Source organism: Lissotriton helveticus, chromosome 5_1, assembly GCF_964261635.1.
Source record: "Lissotriton helveticus chromosome 5_1, aLisHel1.1, whole genome shotgun sequence".
In the NCBI taxonomy this organism is placed as follows: Eukaryota; Metazoa; Chordata; class Amphibia; order Caudata; family Salamandridae; genus Lissotriton; species Lissotriton helveticus.
The window spans coordinates 1281965520-1281989607 of NC_136065.1; the positions used below are offsets into that span (position 1 = coordinate 1281965520).

At 51.9% G+C, this 24088-nt stretch overlaps 1 protein-coding gene across 1 annotated transcript in view; it reads right to left on the reverse strand.

The window, feature by feature from the left end:
• The window catches only part of RABIF (RAB interacting factor), a 71982-nt gene extending 59961 nt beyond the window's left edge, over positions 1 to 12021 (reverse strand). The window contains exon 1 of the mRNA XM_078644103.1: positions 11854 to 12021. Within this exon, the coding sequence (XP_078500229.1) occupies positions 11854 to 11964 (111 nt within the window). The 5' untranslated portion in view covers positions 11965 to 12021. The remainder of the gene's footprint in view (positions 1 to 11853) is intronic.
• Positions 12022 to 24088: the final 12067 nt, after the last annotated feature.

Below are 24088 nucleotides of genomic sequence, written 5' to 3' on the forward strand. Positions count from 1 at the left end.
GGAAAGACCTATATCACAATGCGATGTTACTCGCTGAGTCAGGTCAACAAATAAATCGGGATTACAAGAATTTCCAAAACAAATACGCAAATCCACGCAAAGCACACTTTTTCAATTATTGCAGTGGGTTGTGAGCAGCAACGAAGCAACTGCCTTTCAAAAGTTGGATTTCAGTCTGCATCTGTCATCAAGTAAGCAGACCAAGCAGAGAGGTGTGCAACATGTAATTTATACAGTATATTGGAAGCACGCCGAATCCTAGGCACTTGTGTAACTTTGAAGGATCAGGTGTTGCGGGTCCTCCATTGAAGTGAATGACGCTTCAAATTGACACTGAAGCGGGTTGTGACATTCACTGTTTGACCCAAACAATGTAGTGCCTAGCAGAAATAGCCATGCAAATTGGGGTGGGGCGGTCTCTCATACAGTATCCGCTAGAGTTGTGCTTCTGCTTCTCTTGACCTTTACCACCAAGACTAATATGCCCTTCCGCACCCCAATCTTTTGCCACACCAAGGTAAATATGTCCCCATCTTTGATTTGTCCTCCAGGGTGATGTCCAGCAACTCGCACTCCCTGTTACAGGAACCTCCATCCAGTGACTCCAGCCCACAAGAGTATTCTCGAGGATGCTGCATCGAACACCCTTCCTTCCCTTGTGCCACTGACAGTGATGTGACTAATATCCCCCTCACCACACACACATTTCTACATTAAAAACCCTCCTCCAATACGGGCTTCCACGATGACGTGCTGTATAATCCGGCTGCCTTCGTTTCATGGTGCACCGCCTACGGTCCTGTGTTGCAGTCCACCCCTCTATGATGGAAGGGTAGTACTGCTCGCCCCCTCCCCCCTTGTGGTATCGATATGTACACTGGGGCCTTTGTCCTGGTATGTCTGATACCCTCTTCCCTCAAGAAAGGGGGGGCCTTCTCGCCCACAGGGAGTGGGAGCTGGGAACCCTCTCTCCCAGCACCGGGCTCCCCCTTAGCTTCTCGCGCTCTTTCGCACTCACCGTGGTGTGTCTGAGCGGCAGCGGTAGCATGGGCTCTCCCGGGCCTCGCTACACGGGCTGCCAGGACCCCGGCGGCAGAGATGGGGCTGCCCGCCGTGGCGCCTGATTCGAAGAAGCACAAAGAGTCACGTAAGGAGGTGGGGGTGATATAAATCGGTAGAAAAAAGAACCAGGGCGACGGTTAGACACATAAAACGAAGGGGGAGGGATAAACAACTTAGGGATATTAACGGGATGGTGGTCCCAAGGGAGGTAGCAAGGAGGAGGAGTCAGAGGGTGTTGGACACGGCCTCGTGGCGTGGTCCGACCCCGTCCGCATGGCGGGCCCGGGACGACATCGGCCCTCCATTTACCTACTATCGACCCCCCTGACCTGCACATTCACGAACCATCGGCACGAGCAGCCTCCCCGGCCACCTACAGCTCTCCCCCTCCCTGGGACCCCGGCGGAACCTGCTCGCCAACGCTGCCAACCTGGCACCCTGACCCGGCCACCCTTTCCGGCCCGACTCCATCTTGGGACCCTCACGCCCCGAACACGTGGCCGCAGCCATCCCGGGCCCGGCCCCAGCGAAGCCCAGACATTGAGGCACCAGGATCCTCCCAGGTGGTAAAGTGGCCACTCGACCAGACCCCGGAGGAGGAGAGTCTCGAGGGGCCTTCCCCCACCCCCGGACGCCTGGTATCGATCGCTCTCCCGGCTCCCTGGGCGCTGGCTCCGCCCCCCTGCTGGGTGTCTGGACACCTTCATCCCGGCCCCTCTGACCCCCAGGCGCGAGGGTCCGGACATCAAAGCCCTCCAGTCCTATATCTGGGCCAGCCCCGGATCAAGACGGCAGTTGTATCTGGAGTGGAAGCCCTGCTGACCTCGTCGCGGCTGATCCTGATCCGAACTCTTGCACCTGGAACTACCTTCGAGGCCCTGCTGACGCTGTCGCGGCCTGTCCAAGCTAAACCACCTTCGAGGCCCTGCTGACGCTGTCGCGGCCTGACCGAGCTGAACTACCTTCGAGGCCCTGCTGACGCTGTCGCGGCCTGTCCAAGCTAAACCACCTTCGAGGCCCTGCTGACGCTGTCGCGGCCTGTCCAAGCTAAACCACCTTCGAGGCCCTGCTGACGCTGTCGCGGCCTGACCAAGCTGAACTATCCTCGAGGCCCTGCTGACGCTGTCGCGGCCTGACCCCGCTGAACTATCTCCGAGGCCCTGCTGACGCTGTCGCGGCCTGAACCCTTGAACTATCCACGCACCAGTGGGTGCCAAGACTGTCCCGCTACCCCCTTTCCCCCGAGATCAAGACATTACGGATCCCTCGATCCTTGCCGCTATCCTGCCAAGAACTTGCTTCGAGTACTTATATAAAGATTCTTGTGAACCTCCTTCCTGTGTAGTGTCTATCTGTAAGTAGTGTGATTACTCTGCTGTTACGATTGTAGGAGAGGAGCCTCGCCAAGGAGGCCTCCCTACGGCGCTCGGCCTAGTCCATACAGAGAGGTGGGTCTCGGGGCGGACAGTCAGACACCTTCTGTCTCCCCCGGGGTCGCTTTTCCAACATTGGTGGCAGCGGTGGGATCCGAGCACACGCAAATCGTACAGCGAGTAACACGTCACTACTGACAGAGATCCACAGCCACGATGACTACTAAGGAGGCCGGAACGACCGCAGAATTCCAGAAAGACCTGTTAGAGGAGTATACCCATAAAGAACTTAAACAATTTTGCAAAGACTTGGGTATCGCTACCACTGGACTAAGTACAAAAGACGATTTCAAAGAAGCGCTGCAAACCTGGGTGGAGACCAGAGAGACCCCACCCCAAACGAACGATGACATTGTCCGAGAAGTACCCGTGAGTACCGCCATAGCCCCCATAGAAGAAAGGACCGCCAACAGGGACCCGGGCCTCTCCCACGAAGATGCCCGGGAGCGAGAGAGGAGTCGGCTCCATGAACTAGAGCTCGCCCGACTCCGGCTGGACGGAGAACTCCAATTAGCAGAAAAAAAAAATGGCCCTTGAACAACGGCGATTAGAGGGAGATCTGGAAGAGAGGCGGCAGCAAAGAGAATTGGAAGAAAAAAAACTCGCATACGAGCACGAGCGTGGCCTCAAAGAACTCGAACTCAAAGCCAACCTCGAAGGAACTGGCGCCACGGTAGCCCGGAACCCCTCACCACCTGCCGACCCAAAGGTCCACATCCCGAAGGATATCGTAAAGGAGTACTACAAGAATGACGATATCCAGCAATGGTTCAAGGCGTACGAAGTTGCAATGACCGCGCACCGCATTCGGCGATCAGACTGGGGTGCCGGCTTATGGGGGAGATTCGTCAGCGAAGGAAGAGACACCCTGCTAGAACTGGCCGACGACGTAATGTCCTCCTATGACCACATGAAGGACGCCCTGCTTGTCCGGTATGGCCTCACCCCCGAGATGTACCGGCAGAGATTCAGAGACTGCAAGAAAATCCCCGGTACCACGTGGGTCGAGTATGTGAACTTTTATAGCAGGGCCCTGGAAGGATGGATAAAGGGCAGCAAAGTGTCCACCTACGAGCAGCTGTTCAACCTCATCGTTTGGGAACACCTCTCCAACAACTGCTTTGTCGAGCTCCGACAGCATCTACTCGACAGCAAGCTAACAGAGCCCCGGAAACTCGCCGTCGAGGCAGATCGATGGGTGAGCACCCGGGTCCCCCGAACACCGATAGGAGAACCCGGTCAGGGCGGCCGGGGGCACCCCCGCCAGCGGGGGGCCGGAGGAGGACAGAACCAGAGCCGAAGCTTCCCGCCAGCCGCGGGCCGGGGCCCCCCTCCCGGGTTCCCCCCGAGTAACACTTCGCCGTCCCTGAAGAGGGACCCCCCAGCACGGCCGGGGCCCCACCCGAACGTTACTTGCCACAGATGCCAGCGGACCGGCCACTATGCCAGTGACCCCCTCTGCCCCTTGAACCAGCGTCCCGGCACCACTGGGCCTCCGACCCGCCAGTTCGCTGCTGCAGCTCTGGGAGGAGAGGGAGAAGAAGACGTAGAGGTCTACGAGGAAGAACAAATCGAGTATGAACCGGCCGCCATGGCCCTAGCCTGCCTGGGCAATAGAGACATGGTCCCCCAGGCCCCGCTACCGAGCAACACTCGAAAATACCGTCAGTGGGTCCACATCAATGGACGGCGGACCGAAGCCCTCCGAGACACGGGAGCCAGTGTGACCGCCGTCCGCTGCCACTTGGTGACCCCCGAACAGATCATCCCGAACGTACGCTGCCCCGTGAGGGCCGCCGACAACTCCGAGACTATGCCAGGTGGCCCGAATTCCCTTCGAATGGGGGGGGAGTGTCGGGCACCCTCAAGGTGACCGTCCGGGACGACGCCCCCGTGGACTGCCTCCTTGGGAACGACCTCGAGAGCTCTCCCTGGGCCCAAGTCGAGCGGAGAGAGCACCTAGGAATGATGGGACTACCAGAGTGGGTCTGTGCGACGACACGATCTATGGCGGCCCGAGCCCCGGCAGCGACCGAGGCCGCCCCGACCGAAGAGCCAGAGTGGCCCGAGCCACCACCCTCGGCCATCCATGAAGAATGCGACTCCGAGACCAGGCCCTCGGAGCCCGGAAACCACCCCGAGCTCAGCGACATCCCCGAACTCGCCCAATGGCGCCAAGAGGGTGGTCCCACCCGAGAACAATTTCGGCAGGAACAGAAGACCTGCCCTTCCCTCGAGGGGACCCGCCAACAAGCCGCTGCCCAAGCTACCGGGGACACCTCAGGGTCCCACTGGGTCTACTGGGACCACGACCTCCTATATAGTGAACAGAAAATTGCCGAGCTGAGGGCCAGCCGAGTGCTAGTGGTTCCCCTGCGATTCAGAGACTTCCTTTTGAACCTGGCGCACGATGTGCCCCTCGCAGGGCACCTGGGCAGGACAAAACTTACAGCCGCCTGGTGACCCATTTCTACTGGCCCAAAATGCGCACTGATGTACATAACCACTGCCGCACCTGCCCGACATGCCAAGCCAGCGGAAAGAGCGGGGGGAAGGTGAAGGCCCCGCTCCAACCTTTTCCAGTAGTGACCACCCCCTTCGAGCGAGTGGGAATAGACATTGTGGGGCCCCTGGACCCTCAAACCTCGCAAGGGCATCGCTTCATACTTGTCCTGGTGGACCACGCCCCCCGCTATCCTGAGGCCATCCCCCTCAGAACCATCACCGCTCCCGTGGTGGGGCGAGCTTTGATGGGGATCTTCTCCCGAGTAGGATTCCCCCGGGAGGTCGTGAGCGATCGGGGCACGAACTTTATATCTAAATATATGCGGTCCCTGTGGCAACAGTGCGGGGTCACATACAAGTTCACCACCCCGTATCATCCCCAAGGGAATGGACTTGTGGAGCGGTTCAACCGGACACTCAAGGGAATGATACAGGGCCTAGAGGAGCCACTACGACGCAGATGGGACGTCCTGCTGCCCTGCCTCCTGTTTGCCTATCGGGAGGTACCACAGAAATCCCTGGGGTTCAGCCCCTTTGAACTCTTGTACGGACACCCTGTCCAAGGTCCGCTCAGCCTGGTCAAAGAGGGCTGGGAAACTACCGTCAAAGACGCACCCCCGGATGTCTACCGATACCTCCTGACCCTCCGAAACCAGACTCGGAAGTTCCGGGCCCTTGCAGAGGCCAACTTGGAGGCCAGTCAGGAGGACATGAAACGCTGGTACGACCAGCACTCCTCCTCCATCGAGTTCGAGCCGGGCCAGAGGGTCTGGGTCATGTCCCCGGTCGAACCCTGTGCCCTCCAGGACAAATGGTCGGGGCCCTTCAAGGTGATCGAGCGCAAGAGCCCCGTCACTTACCTCGTGGATATGGAGTCTCCCCGGAACCCCCTCCGGGTTCTGCACGCCAACCGGCTCAAACCTCATTTTGACCGCACAGAACTGAGCCTGCTACTCGCTACCGACGATGGGACCGAAGACGACTCCGAGCCCTTGCCTGACCTCCTAAAGTGCACTGAGAAGGACGGCTCCGTCGAAGGGATCTCTCTCTCCCCCGACCTGACCCCCGCACAGCGCCGAGACTGTCAGGAACTGTTGGGACAATTCACAGATCTGTTCTCCCTCACCCCCGGGGTTACCCAATGGTGTGTCCACGATGTCGACACCGGGGACAGTCAGCCAGTACGACACCGGGCCTACCGGGTCCCCGACCGAGTTCGGGCCTGCATCCAGACGGAAGTCACCAAGATGCTGGCCCTGGGGGTAGTCGAACCCTCCGACAGTCCCTGGGCCAGCCCAGTGGTCCTGGTCCCCAAGGCCGCCGCACCTGGCGCCCCGCCAGAACTCCGGTTTTGCGTCGACTACCGGGGGCTGAATGCTGTTACGAGAACCGATGCACATCCCATCCCCCGGGCCGATGAACTGATCGACCGCCTGGGGGCCGCCAAGTACCTCAGTACCTTCGACCTCACCGCCGGGTATTGGCAGATCGGCCTCACCCCTAGCGCCCAGGAGCGCTCAGCCTTCTCCACACCCGACGGCCACTTCCAGTTCAAGGTGATGCCCTTCGGCATGAAAAACGCCCCGGCCACCTTCCAGAGACTAGTAAACAAAGTACTGGCGGGGCTAGAAGAGTTCAGTGCCGCCTACCTAGACGACATTGCGGTCTACAGCCTCCACTGGGCTGAGCACCTGAAACACCTTTGGGAGGTCCTGACCGCCCTCCGCCGGGCCGGGCTAACTGTGAAGGCCAGCAAGTGCCAGATAGGCCAAGGGTCCGTGACCTATCTGGGACACCAAGTGGGGAGCGGCCAAGTGGCTCCCCTCCAACCCAAGATCGACGCCATCCTAGCCTGGGAACCCCCGGTCAACCAAACCGCCGTCCGAGCCTTCCTGGGGCTCACGGGGTACTATCAGCGTTTTGTCAAGAACTATGGGAGCATTGTGGGCCCCCTCACGGAACTGACCTCGAAGAACCGGCCCCAAAAAGTGCAGTGGACACCCGCGTGTCAGGTGGCCTTCGAGACCTTGAAAGCAGCCATGTGTACCGCCCCTGTGCTCCAGGCCCCCGACTACAGCCGAGGGTTTGTGGTCCAGACCGATGCCTCGGAACACGGCATCGGGGCGGTCCTATCGCAAATGGACTCCGCGGGAACTGACCATCCTGTGGCCTTCATCAGCCGGCGGCTGCTGGCCCGAGAGCAGCGATGGAGCACCATCGAGAGAGAAGCCTTCGCTGTCGTGTGGGCCCTCAAGAAACTCAGGCCCTACCTCTTCGGCACCCACTTCCGGGTGCAGACTGACCACCGGCCCCTAAGGTGGCTGATGCACATGCGTGGCGAAAATCCCAAACTGCTGCGATGGTCCATCTCCCTCCAAGGCATGGATTTCACGGTGGAGCATCGCCCTGGCAGTGACCACGCCAACGCTGACGGCCTGTCCCGGTTTTTCCGCCTCAACGAAGAGAGCCCCCAGGACGATGGGTGACTCTCCCCGCCTTCAGCTGGAGGGGACGTGTGTTGGACACGGCCTCGTGGCGTGGTCCGACCCCGTCCGCATGGCGGGCCCGGGACGACATCGGCCTTCCATTTACCTACTATCGACCCCCCTGACCCGCACATTCACGAACCATCGGCACGAGCAGCCTCCCCGGCCACCTACAGCTCTCCCCCTCCCTGGGACCCCGGCGGAACCTGCTCGCCAACGCTGCCAGCCTGGCACCCTGACCCGGCCACCCTTTCCGGCCCGACTCCATCTTGGGACCCTCACGCCCCGAACACGTGGCCGCAGCCATCCCGGGCCCGGCCCCAGCGAAGCCCAGACATTGAGGCACCAGGATCCTCCCAGGTGGTAAAGTGGCCACTCGACCAGACCCCGGAGGAGGAGGAGTCTTGAGGGGCCTTCCCCCACCCCCGGACGCCTGGTATCGATCGCTCTCCCGGCTCCCTGGGCGCTGGCTCCGCCCCCCTGCTGGGTGTCTGGACACCTTCATCCCGGCCCCTCTGACCCCCAGGCGCGAGGGTCCGGACATCAAAGCCCTCCAGTCCTATATCTGGGCCAGCCCCGGATCAAGACGGCAGTTGTATCTGGAGTGGAAGCCCTGCTGACCTCGTCGCGGCTGATCCTGATCCGAACTCTTGCACCTGGAACTACCTTCGAGGCCCTGCTGTCGCGGCCTGTCCAAGCTAAACCACCTTCGAGGCCCTGCTGACGCTGTCGCGGCCTGACCGAGCTGAACTACCTTCGAGGCCCTGCTGACGCTGTCGCGGCCTGTCCAAGCTAAACCACCTTCGAGGCCCTGCTGACGCTGTCGCGGCCTGTCCAAGCTAAACCACCTTCGAGGCCCTGCTGACGCTGTCGCGGCCTGACCAAGCTAAACCACCTTCGAGGCCCTGCTGACGCTGTCGCGGCCTGACCCCGCTGAACTATCCTCGAGGCCCTGCTGACGCTGTCGCGGCCTGACCCCGCTGAACTATCTCTGAGGCCCTGCTGACGCTGTCGCGGCCTGAACCCTTGAACTATCCACGCACCAGTGGGTGCCAAGACTGTCCCGCTACCCCCTTTCCCCCGAGATCAAGACATTACGGATCCCTCGATCCTTGCCGCTATCCTGCCAAGAACTTGCTTCGAGTACTTATATAAAGATTCTTGTGAACCTCCTTCCTGTGTAGTGTCTATCTGTAAGTAGTGTGATTACTCTGCTGTTACGATTGTAGGAGAGGAGCCTCGCCAAGGAGGCCTCCCTACGGCGCTCGGCCTAGTCCATACAGAGAGGTGGGTCTCGGGGCGGACAGTCAGACACCTTCTGTCTCCCCCGGGGTCGCCTTTCCAACAGAGGGTATGGACGGAAATGTTGACTATAGAGTGCATCGAAGCAACATTAGTGGAAGGGAGGAGCAAGTACATAAGGGAGGAATGATTGGGAGCAATACTAAAAGGAAGGCGGGGAGAACGGAGCACACAGAATGAAGCCAAATAATCGGTCAAAAACGAGCGGCGAGACTAAGATGCAGCCAGAAACTGAAGTCATATTGATAAGAGGGGAGGACAGGAACCATTGAAAGTAATAGGGACTAACACAGGGATGGTGAGGAAGGTAGCATTTAAGGGTATGTAAGATCATACATTACCGCATTTGGGAACAGCTTAGAAGACGAATAAGGGAAACAAGCACTCGCCATGACGCAAGTTTTCTCTTTAAGCCCCGGCCTTTTTAGACTGGGCGCCCGGACTTCCTGCTGGCATAAAAGGTTCCTTATCTTCTTTATGGGGCCATTTGGACCCATAAAGAAGATAAGAAACCTTTTACCACAAACGTAAGACAAGTCACCCAGTCTGAAAAGGACGGGGCTTAGAGAGAAAGAAGTACGTCACTAGGACCTCTCCTCCAATGGCTGGCCACCGTTTAGGAGGCCAGCCAATGGAGAAGAAGGGCGGGGATTAACCTCGCTTTACCTTTTCTCTCTCTCATTAAATCTCGCCAGGGAGACTGCCGCAAGCGCAGCCATCGCAGGCCGAGACCTAAAAAAGACCGGCGGTGTCGGTAAAAGGCCTACAAGCGTAACATTTTTCTAGTTTTGAAGCGTGGCTATCATTTAGAGTCTCTAGACTTTCTGAACTGTTTGGGACAGCAAAGACAATGTCAAATGTTGAGGATGCTGCACTTAAAGAGGACACATTGTGGTTGCGCTTGGAAGGAAATAAAATAAAAAAATTGAAATCAGAACAAATGGGAAATGGTGCTATGCAGCATGAGTGTTGCTGTGTCAAGTGGGAGCGTGGCTGCAATTTAGAACAGTTGGCAGGACAAAGAAAGTTATTTTTTTTGTCACCAGGATGGGAAGAAGTTGCTGGAATCTCAGGTCCTAGGTGTAATGAAGAAAGTTCTGGATGGTGTGGAGGGAAAAGTCAGGGGATTTTAGCACTCATTCCTTTAGGACTGGAATGGCGCCTGCGGCTAATCGGCTGGGATTTCTCGGAGGGACATTATGTGGGTGGGAAGATGGTCATCGGTATTTTGTCTGCATCACATTAGGTAAATAGAAGATATTTTTAACACAGTATTATTTTCAGTTCTAAGCTGCGTAGCAGGACCAAGTGTGGCGATGTTTACTATTTTGATTATTGGGCATTCTCTCATAAAATGGGCAGCGAAACCAGCAGAAGACCTTTTAGAAGCAGCTTAGGATTTTGGACCACTGAACTCAAGATTGAATGGTGGGGCTGGAACGGGGTGAACTGGGTAAATGATTGCACTGGCTATCTGATTTAGTGAGTGGGAGGCCACCCTGGATGTGTTAGTGATTCATTTAGGCAAGAACGGCTTGGTGTAGGTTTTGGGATTGGGTTTGATAAAAGTGATAGATCAGGACTTTGAAATTATTGAGAGGTTTTGGTCGGGGACATACATTTTTGGAAAGCACTGATTGCTAGACTGTTTAAGCGAGGGTCAGTTAAATGATTGCTAGACGGATTTAGCGGGGATCAGTTAAATACAATGTTGTTGTGCAAAGTAAACAGGGAGATGCAGTGTTTTAATCAAAACAGGTATAGGAATAATTGTGCGTTATGACATCACAAAGGAGGACTTAGTTTGTCAGGGTGGGTACACACTGATCATTCTGGAGTTATCAATTATATTTGCTGGAAGTGCAGGACCAACTAGCACAGAAATTAACGATACAATGATGGAAAAGCATCAGCACTGGCTGCTGGGAGACTGCCCACTTGTGTTGGGACGATATTTGCGGGCTGTTGGGGTGACAGGCAGTGAACGGAAACACAGCCTATAAATGGGGGTGGCGGCTATAAATGGGTCTGATCAGTTTTCCATGGTAGTGGACACGCTCACGCACTAACCCAGAAGGGTTACGGCATTGCAGGGGGGGGGGGGGGGGGGGGTCGCTGTCAGATGCAGTACAAGGGAGCAATGCTTGGGTGAGGTTTGTAAAGACGATGAATGAAATGAAAGGGGGATGGGGCTGAACGTTAGGGTGTTTTTGTTGGGCGGGGGGGTTGTTCTGGTTGAGAAGAGGTTTAAAGATGGCAGGGGATATGTTGATTAATTGTATAAGCGAGGTGGAAGTTTTGATAGGATATATTTATATGAAATTCAGCTGCATAGTACCGGTCATGATCATTCCGCTCGATGAGGTGATCTGTGCGTAGCAGAGAGAGAGGACAAATCCAAGGCAAGAACTCACTTAATTAAAATGCAGTGTTGGAACTCCATCACAGCTCACATTAAGACTATCATTCTCTCACGCTCTACCTTTCCAATCCGAACTTTTTTTAAAGATGATTTTATTATTTTTGTACTCTGCCCGATACCTCATTCGATTTGTATTGACCAGTTTTGTGATTACTAGTCTCATAATGACGTGGTATGTGCTGGATGCCTCGTGGTCCAAATACAAAGATTGAGTGATCTAGTAGATGAGTGTGTGCGTTTTTCCAATCCTAATGTGAAGACTCTCTGCCTATATGTCTTTTACCTTAATACTGCCATTAATAGTTCATTATCCGTGCACTCTAAAACATATTCATGGGCTGGTGCTCTTCTTGGCACAACTTACAGTCACTCCTAACTGAGTAGGACAAGAAAATAGCGTCTCGCACACAACACTAACAAATTCTCCTACCCTCCAGGACGGCTACTTGGCACTAACGCCAGTGGGACAAACGCCCCGCCATTCATGTCTCTCCACCTTTGAGGATGCAACCCCACCTACAATCTCTACCGTACTGCACCCTTTCCTCTACGTCCCAGCTTCGCCTCAACGGATGCAGCGCCCCTTACTAATATTTGGCAAGCATTTATATAGAATGCACTTTTACCGGTGCGATTCCCTCACCTCGCGCCTCTCGTACTTGGCGGCCCCAGGCAGCAGCACCGTGGAGCCACATCGCTGGCAATGCACACCCTTACTGTTCTTGCCATCGGCAGACACGAGTCCAGCCTCCATGTCACTGACTGCTTGGATGAAAGCAACCGCACGTGAAAACAAGACGGAACAAGCTCCGCCCAGACAGCGTCAACAGGCGAGGTCGTAACAGGGGCGTGCGTGGTGACCAATGCGGAAGAAGAAGGGCACCTAGAGTTAGGGTAAAGTAGAGATGGGCGAGTCAACAACATCATAAACAGTGAAAGCCATTGTTAAGTGCACGCCGAGACTGTTGAGTTAAACTTCTTTATTGAGTTAGAAGGAGACAAGGGGCCAACATGCCCAGTCGGGCAGAACAGCAATCCAACTGATTTAAGAGCACGCATAAGTTCAAAGCCATATTCAAAACAAAGGAATAGCGTTAAAAAACAAGCATTTACAATGCAATGGTTTTGCCTTTGTGAAAGTTAGAGCTATTGTCATTGCTCTTGACATTATTTTTATTTATGTTTTTAAAAAAAACATAAATAAATGGCATTGTCATTTACAATGCAACTAGCTTTATCTCTCGCAAATGGCACCCACAAACACCCACAGAGAGCCCCCCCCACCAAACACACAGAGAGCCCCCCACACACACAGAGCCCCCCCCACACACACACAGAGCCCCCCACACACACACCCACACAGACCCACCCACACACACAGCCACACAAAGCCCCCCCACACACCCTCACACAGAACCCTCCACACACACCCACACAGAGCCCCCCACACACTGCGACCCCCCCCCACACACATTGCAAGCCCTACACACTGCGAGCCCCCCCACACACTGCGACCCCCATTTCAATAGATGTGTGATGCTTACATGGTACTAAATTGGCCCCTGCATGGCTGAAAGGTTGAAATGGTGTAGGAGGCAAGGGGACATGTATATAGAGCTTACTGCCCCTGATGTAGTGCTTTGATGTGATCGAATTGAGGAGGGGACACTGGAGGAGCAGGTGGATAGTGTAGCATGTCATAAGAGGGGACCCATGTTTTCGACCTGTGCTCGGATCCCTGGGCAGCTGCATACATTGCCCATGCTTAGCTCTCCCCATGCCCCCTTTACTGGGGTCACCACCAGTTTCATCTCAGGCCCAATGAGTGCCCCCCTAATTATTTCTAGGGACGCCCACTCCGGTCAAGTGGGAACGGTAACAGATTAGTGGACCCAGGGAAAGCAAAGTGATCCGGGTAGTGCCAAGCAGACCCAAAGAGTACCGAGCACACCAATGGAGGGATGGGTTCTTAGAATGCTGTGTGGGTGAGGGGGGGGGGGTCTGATTGGAGCGAGGGGGGGTCTGAAAGCAGTGTGTTTTATTGATTGCGACAAAAATAACTTGCTAGGTCGTTGGCAGTGGTGCAGATATGTACTGCCGCGGCCGTTTTCAGTCTGTGTTTATTTGTTGAAGTTCTCTTTTATGCGTTAGGAAACGAATGCATGTGAGACTTATGAAATCTATCGTTATTAGCTGCTCTTCACTTGTTAACGGCAGGAGGGCAAGGAACTTGTTTGTTTTTTGGGGGGGAAGGGGGGCAGTTTTACACCTGCTGTAGAAAGCCTCTTTTCAGGTGCAATTTTGGCAGCACTGGTTGAACAAACTCTTTTCGTTATGGCACGAAGCGTTGCTATTTGGGAATTTCAATGAGTCTGCGGAGAGGCTAATTCAGATGTGTCGGGAATGTCGTGTGTTTCAGGTTCTGAAGTGCAAAGCCTTTCTAAGTGAAGTGCTTGCGGTGGGGGAGGGGTTAAAGATTTTGGACCCTCCGCGGCTCGGGCCTCCTCTTATGATAAATTATCCAGATATTTTGACTGTGGAAAGTGCAGAGTTTATTCATTATTCAGGAAGGCTGTAAATAATATAGAAGTTTGTGCCGCGGCGCCCTGTCGCTCTGCTCCCCCGTCTCTTCCAGTTAAACACCAAGCCTCTATTTTAGTGCTCCAGAGCCCGCCGGGGCGAGGCTGTGCCGTTTTAGCCTTTCACCTTCACTCAGCTGCGGTGTCAGAGGGACTTGTTGAAAGCAAGCCATGGGAAGCGAATTGTTGCCATTCTGCGTGCATCGGACCTGCGCGTTCCCATGTTCGGTGCTCAGGCCTCGGATTACGGCCGAGTTCCTGTGGAGAGAGCCGTCGCGGTGCCTGTGCAGTCCAGCTGACTCACAAACAAAACAGAGAAGTACCTGCCTCATCACTTACCCTCCCTCCCCAGACGAGGGTACAGAGCAGTGACATCAAGAGCAGTGCAGCCCCAGACTAGTGGCAGAACCCCCACCCCCCGCCTGGTGCACGCATTCCAAATGTGCCCCAGTGGAGCATTTACCGCCATACTTCTTCTCCTGGGCCGCCGTCCTGGCGGGGGCTCCTTGCAACGGCGGCAATCTGTTGGGCACTTCTCCGGTCTCCCTCTTCAGCATGGGAGACCGGCAACGTCCTCCGCTTCTCCCGGGGCTCCCTCCAGGCAGGCCACGGGAGCCCCGCGTGGGCCGCCATACTTATTCTCCTGGGCCGCCGTCTTCCTTCTTCCCCCGGGCTGCGGGGGGGGCGGGCACTTCCGGCCGGCCGCTCTAGGATTGCCGGTGCACAAGTCATTCAGTGTAAACACCCACATGAGAAAACATTAAATAAAAGAATAATGAGGGAGAGCTCTCTCTACAAATAGAACAAGCCAGGTCCCGGGCCGCGCTGTGATTGGCTGACGTCACGGGGGTGTCCCGGGCCGGCAGCCAATCACAGCGCGGCCCGGGAATGACGTCACGGGGGTGTCCCGGGCCGGCAGCCAATCGCAGCGCGGCCCGGGACAAAGGGGCGGGGCTTAAAAAAAGCACCAGAAACGCCCCCGAATCGCGTTTTCAAGAGAAAGCGCGATTGACAGCCTCTGTCTCCCAATGGCTAGCCTCCATTTATGGAGCTAGCCAATGATAGACAGAGGCGGGTCATCACCCGACATAGAACTCAAGAGGTTTTGCTAGCGCATGCGTACTTCGTACGCATTGCTAGGCAAAACCTAAAAAGGAGTGCATGCTTGTAATCTACTTTAAAAAAAAGTACATATTAGAAGAACTCTGGAACTATACTGAACCAATATAAGCACTAAGGGTACAGAACTCACTATATACTGACACAAGGTCTATAAGTAAAAAATCAGTTCTCAAGAAAAAAAATAGTACATCTCTAACAAACTCTTGTGGAAATGGCATCTGGTTACTTATGGAATCTATCCACCACAGCCATTTCTACCAGGTAAGGATGAACCTTTTCTGAAATGTGAAGAATGGAGGGAGTATTTTGAGAATTATATATCGCAATTCGAAGATAACAATGAATTTACGTCCTAAAAAAAATACAAACTCCTATTGCATTGCCTAGGAGCCGGTGGAATCAAAGTTTTTAACAACATCAACAAAAAAACGAGGGGAAAGTGAGGATGACGTTTACAAAAATGCAATCGACGACTTAAACACATACTACAAGCCTAATGTGTGCGTAGGGATGGATAGATATAAATTCTTCCACAGGAAACAAAGGAAAGAAGAGACAGTGGATGATTATGTCTCTGCACTAAAAAACTTAGCGAATGAACTGTCGATTTGGTGATTTGCATGACGAGTTCATCAGGGACCAGATTGTGATGTAAGGGATCTAATGCAGAGGTCTTCAAACTTTTGGATGCCGAGACCCCCCTGTCAACATTTTCAAACGTAAGGACCCCCTCCTGACAAAAATTTCTAAACCTCTAGATTATGAGGAAGGTGAGAACCAAATTATGCGACAGGCTTGACTAAATTGTGTGAGTAGAAAATGTAAATAATGTTCTGTGATGCTGCGTATTTTGGGGTAGCATTGCTTTATTATTTAGAATTTTTTTAAACACAGTAATATTGAGGGAAGATTTCACCCCATCAGTACCAGTTTATAACCAAAATACAGCAATTAACATCAGAAAGATGTTTAGTCAACCTCTGTGAAGGGCCTCCCACTCCGCAGGAATACGCGCTGCCACATTAGAAGCTCACCTGGCCATGGCCGGGAGCAGCAAGGGTGCATTCAAACCGTGGCGGTCTTGTGCAGAGTTAAGCAGTTTACCCATGCCCCTTTCCTCTCACCCCCTTCCTTCCATCCCTCTCTTCTCTCCCAACCCCGGATCCCTCTCTCACATTGCAGGCAGATGGTTATTAGCAGGGGATCCACTAGACCCGAATTCCGGAGTGGGGGGGGGGGGTTAACACTCCCAGCCAGGGCTGGCCCTAGCACTGGTCGCACACGGTGCAACAGTCTTTCCACCTTCTCCATGAATTCCCTCACTATCACTCACCAACAATACACCTCATCTCTCTATAGCACCTGTCTGACAAACATTTCATTTTTTTTATAGCGCTACTCATAGATTACTCACACTCAGTTCTGTGATGTGCATGGTACATCTTCTTTGTACCAGGCACTTTAACCTTCTTCACTGTGTGGGTGACTAGAGTGCCCATGTGACTGCACGGTGAGCAATGCAAGAGTAGGGTAGGGTAAAAGGAGTGACTGCAGGGTGAGTGAGGTGACCATATGAATTTGGGTTCGGCTGTAAGTGCAGAGTGGGACGAATTAGTGCATGTTTAGTGATGGTCTTGTTTCAGTGAGCTACAGATTGAGCAGTAAGGGGGTGACAGGTGAGTGGAGTGTCACATGAGTGCAGGGTGAGAAGTGTGCTCGTGTGACTGCAGGGTGAGGTACAGAGTGAACAATGCAAGCAAATTTTTAGTGCAGAGTGATCACTGTGAGAGCAGGTTGAGCGGGTGAATGTTGTGAGTGCATGATGATCAGTGTGAGTGCATTGTGATCAGTGTGAGTGCATTGTGATCAGTGTGAGTGCATTGTGATCAGTGTGAGTGCATTGTGATCGCTATGAGTGCATGGTGATCGCTATGAGTGCATGGTGATCAGTGTGAGTGCATTGTGATCGCTGGGAGTGCATGGTGATCGCTATGAGTGCATGGTGATCGCTATGAGTGCATGGTGATCGCTATGAGTGCATGGTGATCGCTATGAGTGCATGGTGATCAGTGTGAGTGCATTGTGATCGCTGGGAGTGCATGGTGATCGCTATGAGTGCATGGTGATCAGTGGGAGTGCTTTGTGATCGCTATGAGTGCATGGTGATCGCTATGAGTGCATGGTGATCAGTGTGAGTGCATTGGGATCGCTGGGAGTGCAGGGTGAACGTGAAAGTGAAGGCGAGAATGAGAAGTGAGTAGTCTGAAAGCAGGGTGCATTCCCAGAAACTTGAAGCGTAGGGTTTCAGATATAAGTTAAACTATTGCTATAATGGCATCAATCACGGTTCGAGGGTGGAGGAAATAAATTATGTGCTGATCCTGCAACAAACTTCCAGTCTAATGATTAGGGTTACCAGCTCATTATTTTGATGGCCCAGAAATAAGCAGTCACCTACAGCTGTATTTTTTGCACTTATCTGTGAATACTTAGAACAGCAAATATAAATAGAAAGCACTTTTAATAGTGTTCTAGGGATGCCTCAATGATCCATGACTAATATATAAAGAGAATTTATTTATTTATTTATTTCCAGGTTTGTATGGCGCTATGAATCGATTCCCGAAGGAATATCTCCGCGCCTTTGGCACAACCAAAGAACAGAAAAGACTCGTCAACATTTTAATAAACTAGGCAGGAGATCAGTCAGTTAGGGATTTGAAGAGGAATGTTTTCAGCTTTTTCCTAAAAGGGAAATGTTCCCTACATACTCTGATTTCCTTAGGGAGTAGGTTCCACAGCTTTGGACCTGCTACCGATAGGGCTCTTTCCCCCTTTCTTGCCTTCATGGCCCTAGGAACACATAATAGTTCCTGATCTCCCGATCTCAGGAATCTGGACGGCACATAGGGGATACATTTCTCAGTGAGGTAACCGGGACCAGTTCCAGTTAGGCATTTGTGGATGATGCAGCAGATCTTAAACATCACCCTCTGCCTAACTGGAAGCCAGTGCAGTTTGGCCAACAGTGGTTTTGAGGGAGTGCGGGGCGGGACATTCAGTACCAGTCGTGCAGCCGTATTTTGCACAACCTGCAATCTAGCAAAGATGCCCTCATTGGCAGCTAGCATTAACCCGTTGCAGTAGTCCAGCCTGCTTAAAACTAAGGACTGGACCAACGTTCTCCTGGTGGTATCTGGTAGCAGGGGGAATACTCTCCTGAGAAGCCCTATGACATGGAAGCATGCACCCACCACTTGATTGGTTTGTTGTGTATAGGTGAGCTCATGGTCCAGTTTGACTCCCAGGTCTTTTACCACGGTTTTGGGCACAGGGACCGGGCCAAGGTCTTGAGGCCACCAGTCCGGGGTCCACAACCGTTTTGCCTCTCCGAAAAGCATAACCTCCGTTTTGGAGACGTTACACTGCAAATAGTTGGCTGCCATCCAGCGAGACACCTCCTTCATCCCTTGGGCGAAGGAGGCCCGCACCTCAGGAGTCATAGTTTTAAAAGGGAAGAGGAGTTGGGTATCATCCGCGTATGAAACCGGAATGAACCCGTGGGATCTCATGATGTTCGCTAGGGGGGCCACATAGATGTTAAATAACGTGGGGCTCAGACAAGAGCCCTGTGGCACCCCCTTTGAGATCACCACCTCCTCTGATTGATATGGTCCCAGGATGACTCTCTGGGTGCGTCCGCTGAAAAAACTCCTGAGCCAGGCCAGGGCCTTGCCTTCCAGGCCGATGTCAACTAGTCTGGAGGTCATGATGTCATGTGACACAGTGTCAAACGCCGCTGACAAGTCCAGAAGCACCAGAACAGCGGAATAACCCCTGTCCTGTAGCCTCTGGAGATTGTCAGCGACAGACAGCAAGGCAGTCTCAGTGCTGTGTCTGGGTCTAAAGCCCGACTGGGAAGGGTCCAGTACACCCGCGTGTTCAATGAATTTCGACAAATGCTGATTCACGTGCCTCTCCGCAAGCTTCCCTAAAAAAGGGAGAAGGGAGATCGGTCTCAGATTCGTCAACTCAGACCACGGAATCGCGTTGTTTTTGCGAAGGGGCCTCACAAGTGCCTGTTTCCATTCCAACGGTACTTCCCCAATAAGCAGAGATATGTTAACTATCTGCCGTATTCCAGCCCCCAAAATCTCCAGCAAAGTTGGCATAATACGTGCTGGGATGATGTCAGACTGGCACCCACTCTTTGTTTGCATGGCAAGGGCAGTCAGCTCTTCCATAGAGATAGGTGGGAAGGCAATAAGCGTCTTAGCCTCATTATCTGGAGTCATGGTATATGACGGGATTTGACAGTCAGTTGTTGTCACTGGGTCATAAGAGGGGGATTTGGATGTTAATATTTTATTATAAATGGCGTCAATTTTCCTTACGAAAAACTGTGAGATGTTATCACAGATTTCTTGGGATTCGACCCCATCAGTGTCACAGGCAGCGGGCTTGGTAAAGGTCTGCAGAATAGAGTACAGGAGTTTTACATTGGAGCCAGCATCTGATAATTGAGCTGCTATGTGTTGTTTCCTGGCAGCTCGGATCGCCTTATGATATTTTTTGGACGACCTCCTAAAATTCTCCTTATCGTCTGCCTTATGTGTGACTCTCCATTTTTTCTCCAACCCTCTCATGATCTTTTTAATAAAGACAGAAAAGTCACATAACTAATTAATACATACTTTTTTATTTATAACTCAATTTAGTGTCAAGAGCCGGTCTGTGCAGGATCTTTAAACAACACATAGCAGGCATGTTTCTTTTGGAAACCCAACTTTATATTTCTTTTCATTAAATGCATTCTCACACTACAGCAGTAAGTGTAAAAATACAAATGTAAGGAATAGGCAGAGTGGGGGCCCAGGGGGTACTGGAACCATAAAAAAACGAAGCTTTGGTAATCTGTTAACAAAGGCATGTAAATATGCTAATGGTCTTTAAAGACCTGTGAAAAACTCGGGCCCGAGATAAGACTCCAGACACTGCCCAGCCGAGGCCCCAGTAGCGCGAGCTGCACTGCAGCAGCCCGGGGTGAGACACAGGATGGGCAAGGAGGGGGCTGAAGCCCTGGAGGCCAGGGCAGAAGTGACACTGTGAAGGCGCGACCCCCTTTGCATCGCTCCACGGCCCCCCTGGGGGTCGCGCCCCACAGTTTGAAGACCCCTGATCTAATGAGAACATCCAAGACAACTTATGGTCAAAAGGAGAGTACCCACTCCAAAATATAATAGACATTGCCAGGAAGGCAGAACTAACTGGTCGTTGCGCAAAAGCTGTAATTGCAGAATGCAGCGTAAAAAAAGAGAGTGCAACAGTCAACAGAGTGATGCAAGATAAACGCACAAGACAAGGTTGGAGTAACAGCACAACTAAACCCGTATACAACAGACAGTCCAGCAGTGGAAATAAACATTGTTATAGATGTGGTGACATATCACACTGGGCAGATGACAAGAAGTGTCCCGCAAGAGGAGTAAAATGCACGTTCTGTGGAATTATAGGACACTTCCAAAAGGCATGCAGAAGGAGAAAGCCAAGATCCATAAAACTAGTCAACGATGAGAGCAATTACCAACAAGAAACATCTGATGAGGAGGATGTTAGTATGTGTGTCCTCTGCATTGAAGAAGAGCAAATAAACGAGTTTAGCACAAACAGAACCACAAAAACTAAGAAGCCAGTTTATTTACAAAGAAAGGGAGTCCAATGGAAAACTGTACGTAGCAGCGGTTGGCCCATCCGTGCTAGGATGGTTGGACCAGGGGGATTTAGGCATCATCCTTGACCCGAGCAAGTCTGACCCTGTCCTAGTTGTACAAAGCGGGAAGGACTACAATAAGACGGTATTGGATATGTACCCTAACGTGTTCAATGGCAAAATTGGAGCCTTTAAGGGATACCAACACAGGATCCAAGTCAAACCACAGGCCACACCTGTCGTACACAAAACAAGAAACCTTCCGTTTGCAGTGAAGGATGAGGTAAAAACTCAATTAGATAAGCTTCTAAGAGAAGGTATCATCGAACAGGTGGAAGCCAGCGAATGGGTCGCGCCTTTAGTTGTCGCCAAACGCCCCAATGGCAAACTTAGGTTGTGTGTGGACCTGCGCGACCTAAACAAAAGCATAGTCGTTGAACAATTTCCCCTTCCCAAAATAAGTGAAATGCTGGCAACCACGAAGGGGATCAAGTGGTTCTCAACAATAGTCTTGAAGTCAGCATACCACCAGGTACCACTACATCGAGACAGCAGAAACCTCACTGCATTTATCACCCCCTATGGGTGTTTCCGATTCACAAGGGTGCCTTTCAGCCTAGCGTCCTCGGCTGCAATGTTTCAAAGGCTCATGTGTAATATTTTCAAGGGGATTTCAGATATACTGATATTCTAGGATGATATCCTCGTGATGGGAAGAATGAGAGAAGGTCACGATGAGAAAGTGAAACAGGTACTAAGTATATTGGATGCAAGGGGACTCACCGCAGAGTACAATAAATGCAAGTTTGCCTGCGAATCAGTGAACTACCTAGGACACGGAATCAATGGAAACGGTATCAGCCCAAAGAAGGACCTAATTGATGCTATAAAAAACTCACCGTTGCCCAGGAACAAGGAAGAATTACGGACCTTTCTGGGACTCGTCGAGTTTTACGCAAAATTAATCAGAAACTTTTCGAATAAGACATACAATCTACGACAACTAATGAAATTAAGGAGTAAATTCGTGTGGAGCGAAACCTGTCAACAGGCATTTGACACATTAAAAAAAGAACTGTGCAACGCAGTGCCCTTGCAAGGATTCGACCCTTTGCTCAACAACACAATTACAACTGATGCTAGTTCAAAGGGACTTGGGGCAGTCCTAACTCAGAAGGACAACAAAGGAGCAGAATACACAATTGCATTCGCATCACGATCCTTGACCCCAACGGGAGGAAAAATTCTCAGTCATTGAGAGGGAGGCATTGGCGTGCGTATCGGCACTAGAACATTACCGCAACTTTGTGTGGGGAAACCACATCACCCTATGCACCGATCACAAACCCCTCACCAAGGTGTTCACAACGAAAGGCCTATACAATGCATCTTCAAGATTAGCATGATTATCTATGCGCCTTTTCGACTACAATTACAGCATACACTACGTCCCAGGAGTAAAAAACGTTGTCGCAGACTTTCTGAGCAGATTACCAGTGATAACTACAGACAATGAAACATCAAATGAGATCGAGGAGTATTGCGTAGCAAATTTAGAAGAATACTTACAAGGTATTTCAAAAGAAGAATGGCAAACTGAACTTAAAAAGGACACAGACATACGTGAGGTCATCAAAATGTTGGCAGAAGGTTGGACAAACAAAAACAACCTGTCTGGGACTCTGAGACATTTTTATGAAGTAAGGAATGAACTGTCACACGAAAATGTATTACTCTTGAGAGGGGGGGAGGGTTATTCCTCCCGAAACTCTTAGAAAGAGAATTTTACACTTGTGTCACGAATGACACTTAGGCATTGTTAAATGTAAAAACAGAGTTAAAGGTAATTACTGGTGGCCTGGTGTAAGCATTGATGTAGAGAGGATGGTCAGGAATTGCAGCTGGTGCTCAAACTCAGACAAAACCCAGGTAACTCTAAGACCACCTCCACCCCATCACGTGCCCCGCAATGCCTTGGGAAAGGGTGGACATTATGGGCCCCATACAAGAACAGGGGGAACAGTGGGCCACTGTTCGTGTCAGATGCCTTCAAGGCTTACACTACTAGAAACCGAATAGAGCAGAAAACCACATCTGTGTACCACCCGTCAGGCAATGGCGCGGTGGAACGTTTCAACAGAGTACTCAAGGGCACCCTACAGCTAGCCAAAAGTAATAGGCTAAGTTGGAGAAGAGAAATCCTCAGAACGGTGTGGGCCTACAGAATAACACCGTGCGAAACTACTGGACACAGTCCATTTGCACTCATGCAGGGCAGGACACCTCTCACCAAGGACAATGTGGGGTGGACTGAAGCAGCCAAAAGAGTGCACTGGTCTACTGACCGAGTGAGGGAAAAGGTTAAACAAGCACAATACAAAGTCAAAACCCGGTATGATGCTAAACACAACTGCAAACCTGTACAGCTCTCTAAAGGAGACTTGGTAAAGGTAAAGAAGAGTGGGCACATAGGGAAAGGACAGGATAAGTACTCCCCACCTCTTAAAGTGGACAAAGTGTATTGTAATTCAGCACTTTTAAGTGATGGTAGAGTGTGGCACTTTTCCGCTCTCTCTCTGCAAACCTTCCTTAGTGAGCACAGACAGAGCACCCTCTAAAGAATTGGACGTGAACAGACCTGCACCCACAAATGCGGCTATGCACTGTCAGACTCCTCTGACAGCGAGCCTGACCTCGAAAATATCAAAACTAGAACAGACACACCCAATGCCACGGCATCCTCTACCATCCACGAAGGAGTCGCTGCTCAGAGCTCTGACACAGGCAGGGTAGTAAGGTTATTACCCCCTACAACGGAAGGCAATCAAACACCCCCTGTGGCTACTAGCAGATGTGGTAGGAGATTGTTACCACCATTAAAACTCAATGACTTTGTTTGTGATTAATCCATAGCGTTGTACTTAGATATACTGCTCCTTATTGTTACCTCTCCATCTCTCTATTCCTCCTCCCCCCTCCCTCTCGCTTCCATTATGTTCTATGTTCCTTCGGGGGAGGATGTGTTATGTATAGCCTATTGTCCACCTGTGGACACCGTATGTTTCATTACGCTTGTCCCTGCGAGGACACCGTACTAAGGGTCCTCTCACCAGCTGTCCATTAGGTTTGACAGTTGACAGCTGGTGACCAGGATAACAGCTGCTGCATTCTACGCTCCGTTTGGAGCCTGTGTTGACATATTACAATAAAGAACTTGACTTCAATCATACGCGTGCCGGGGTTCTTTACAATTTCGATCACAGATCCACGTGAGTTCCCTCGAGCCCCAGCTATGATAAGTATGAACACAACACATCTTCCCCATATAAAAATGCAGGAACAAAAGGGCAAAGAGAAACCTAGGAGAACAAATAATGAAAATATATGCAAACAGCATGACTAGGATTACGGTACATAATCTTGCAAGTACATAGGGCGCTTTATTTCTCTACGTGACCTGTTGTTAA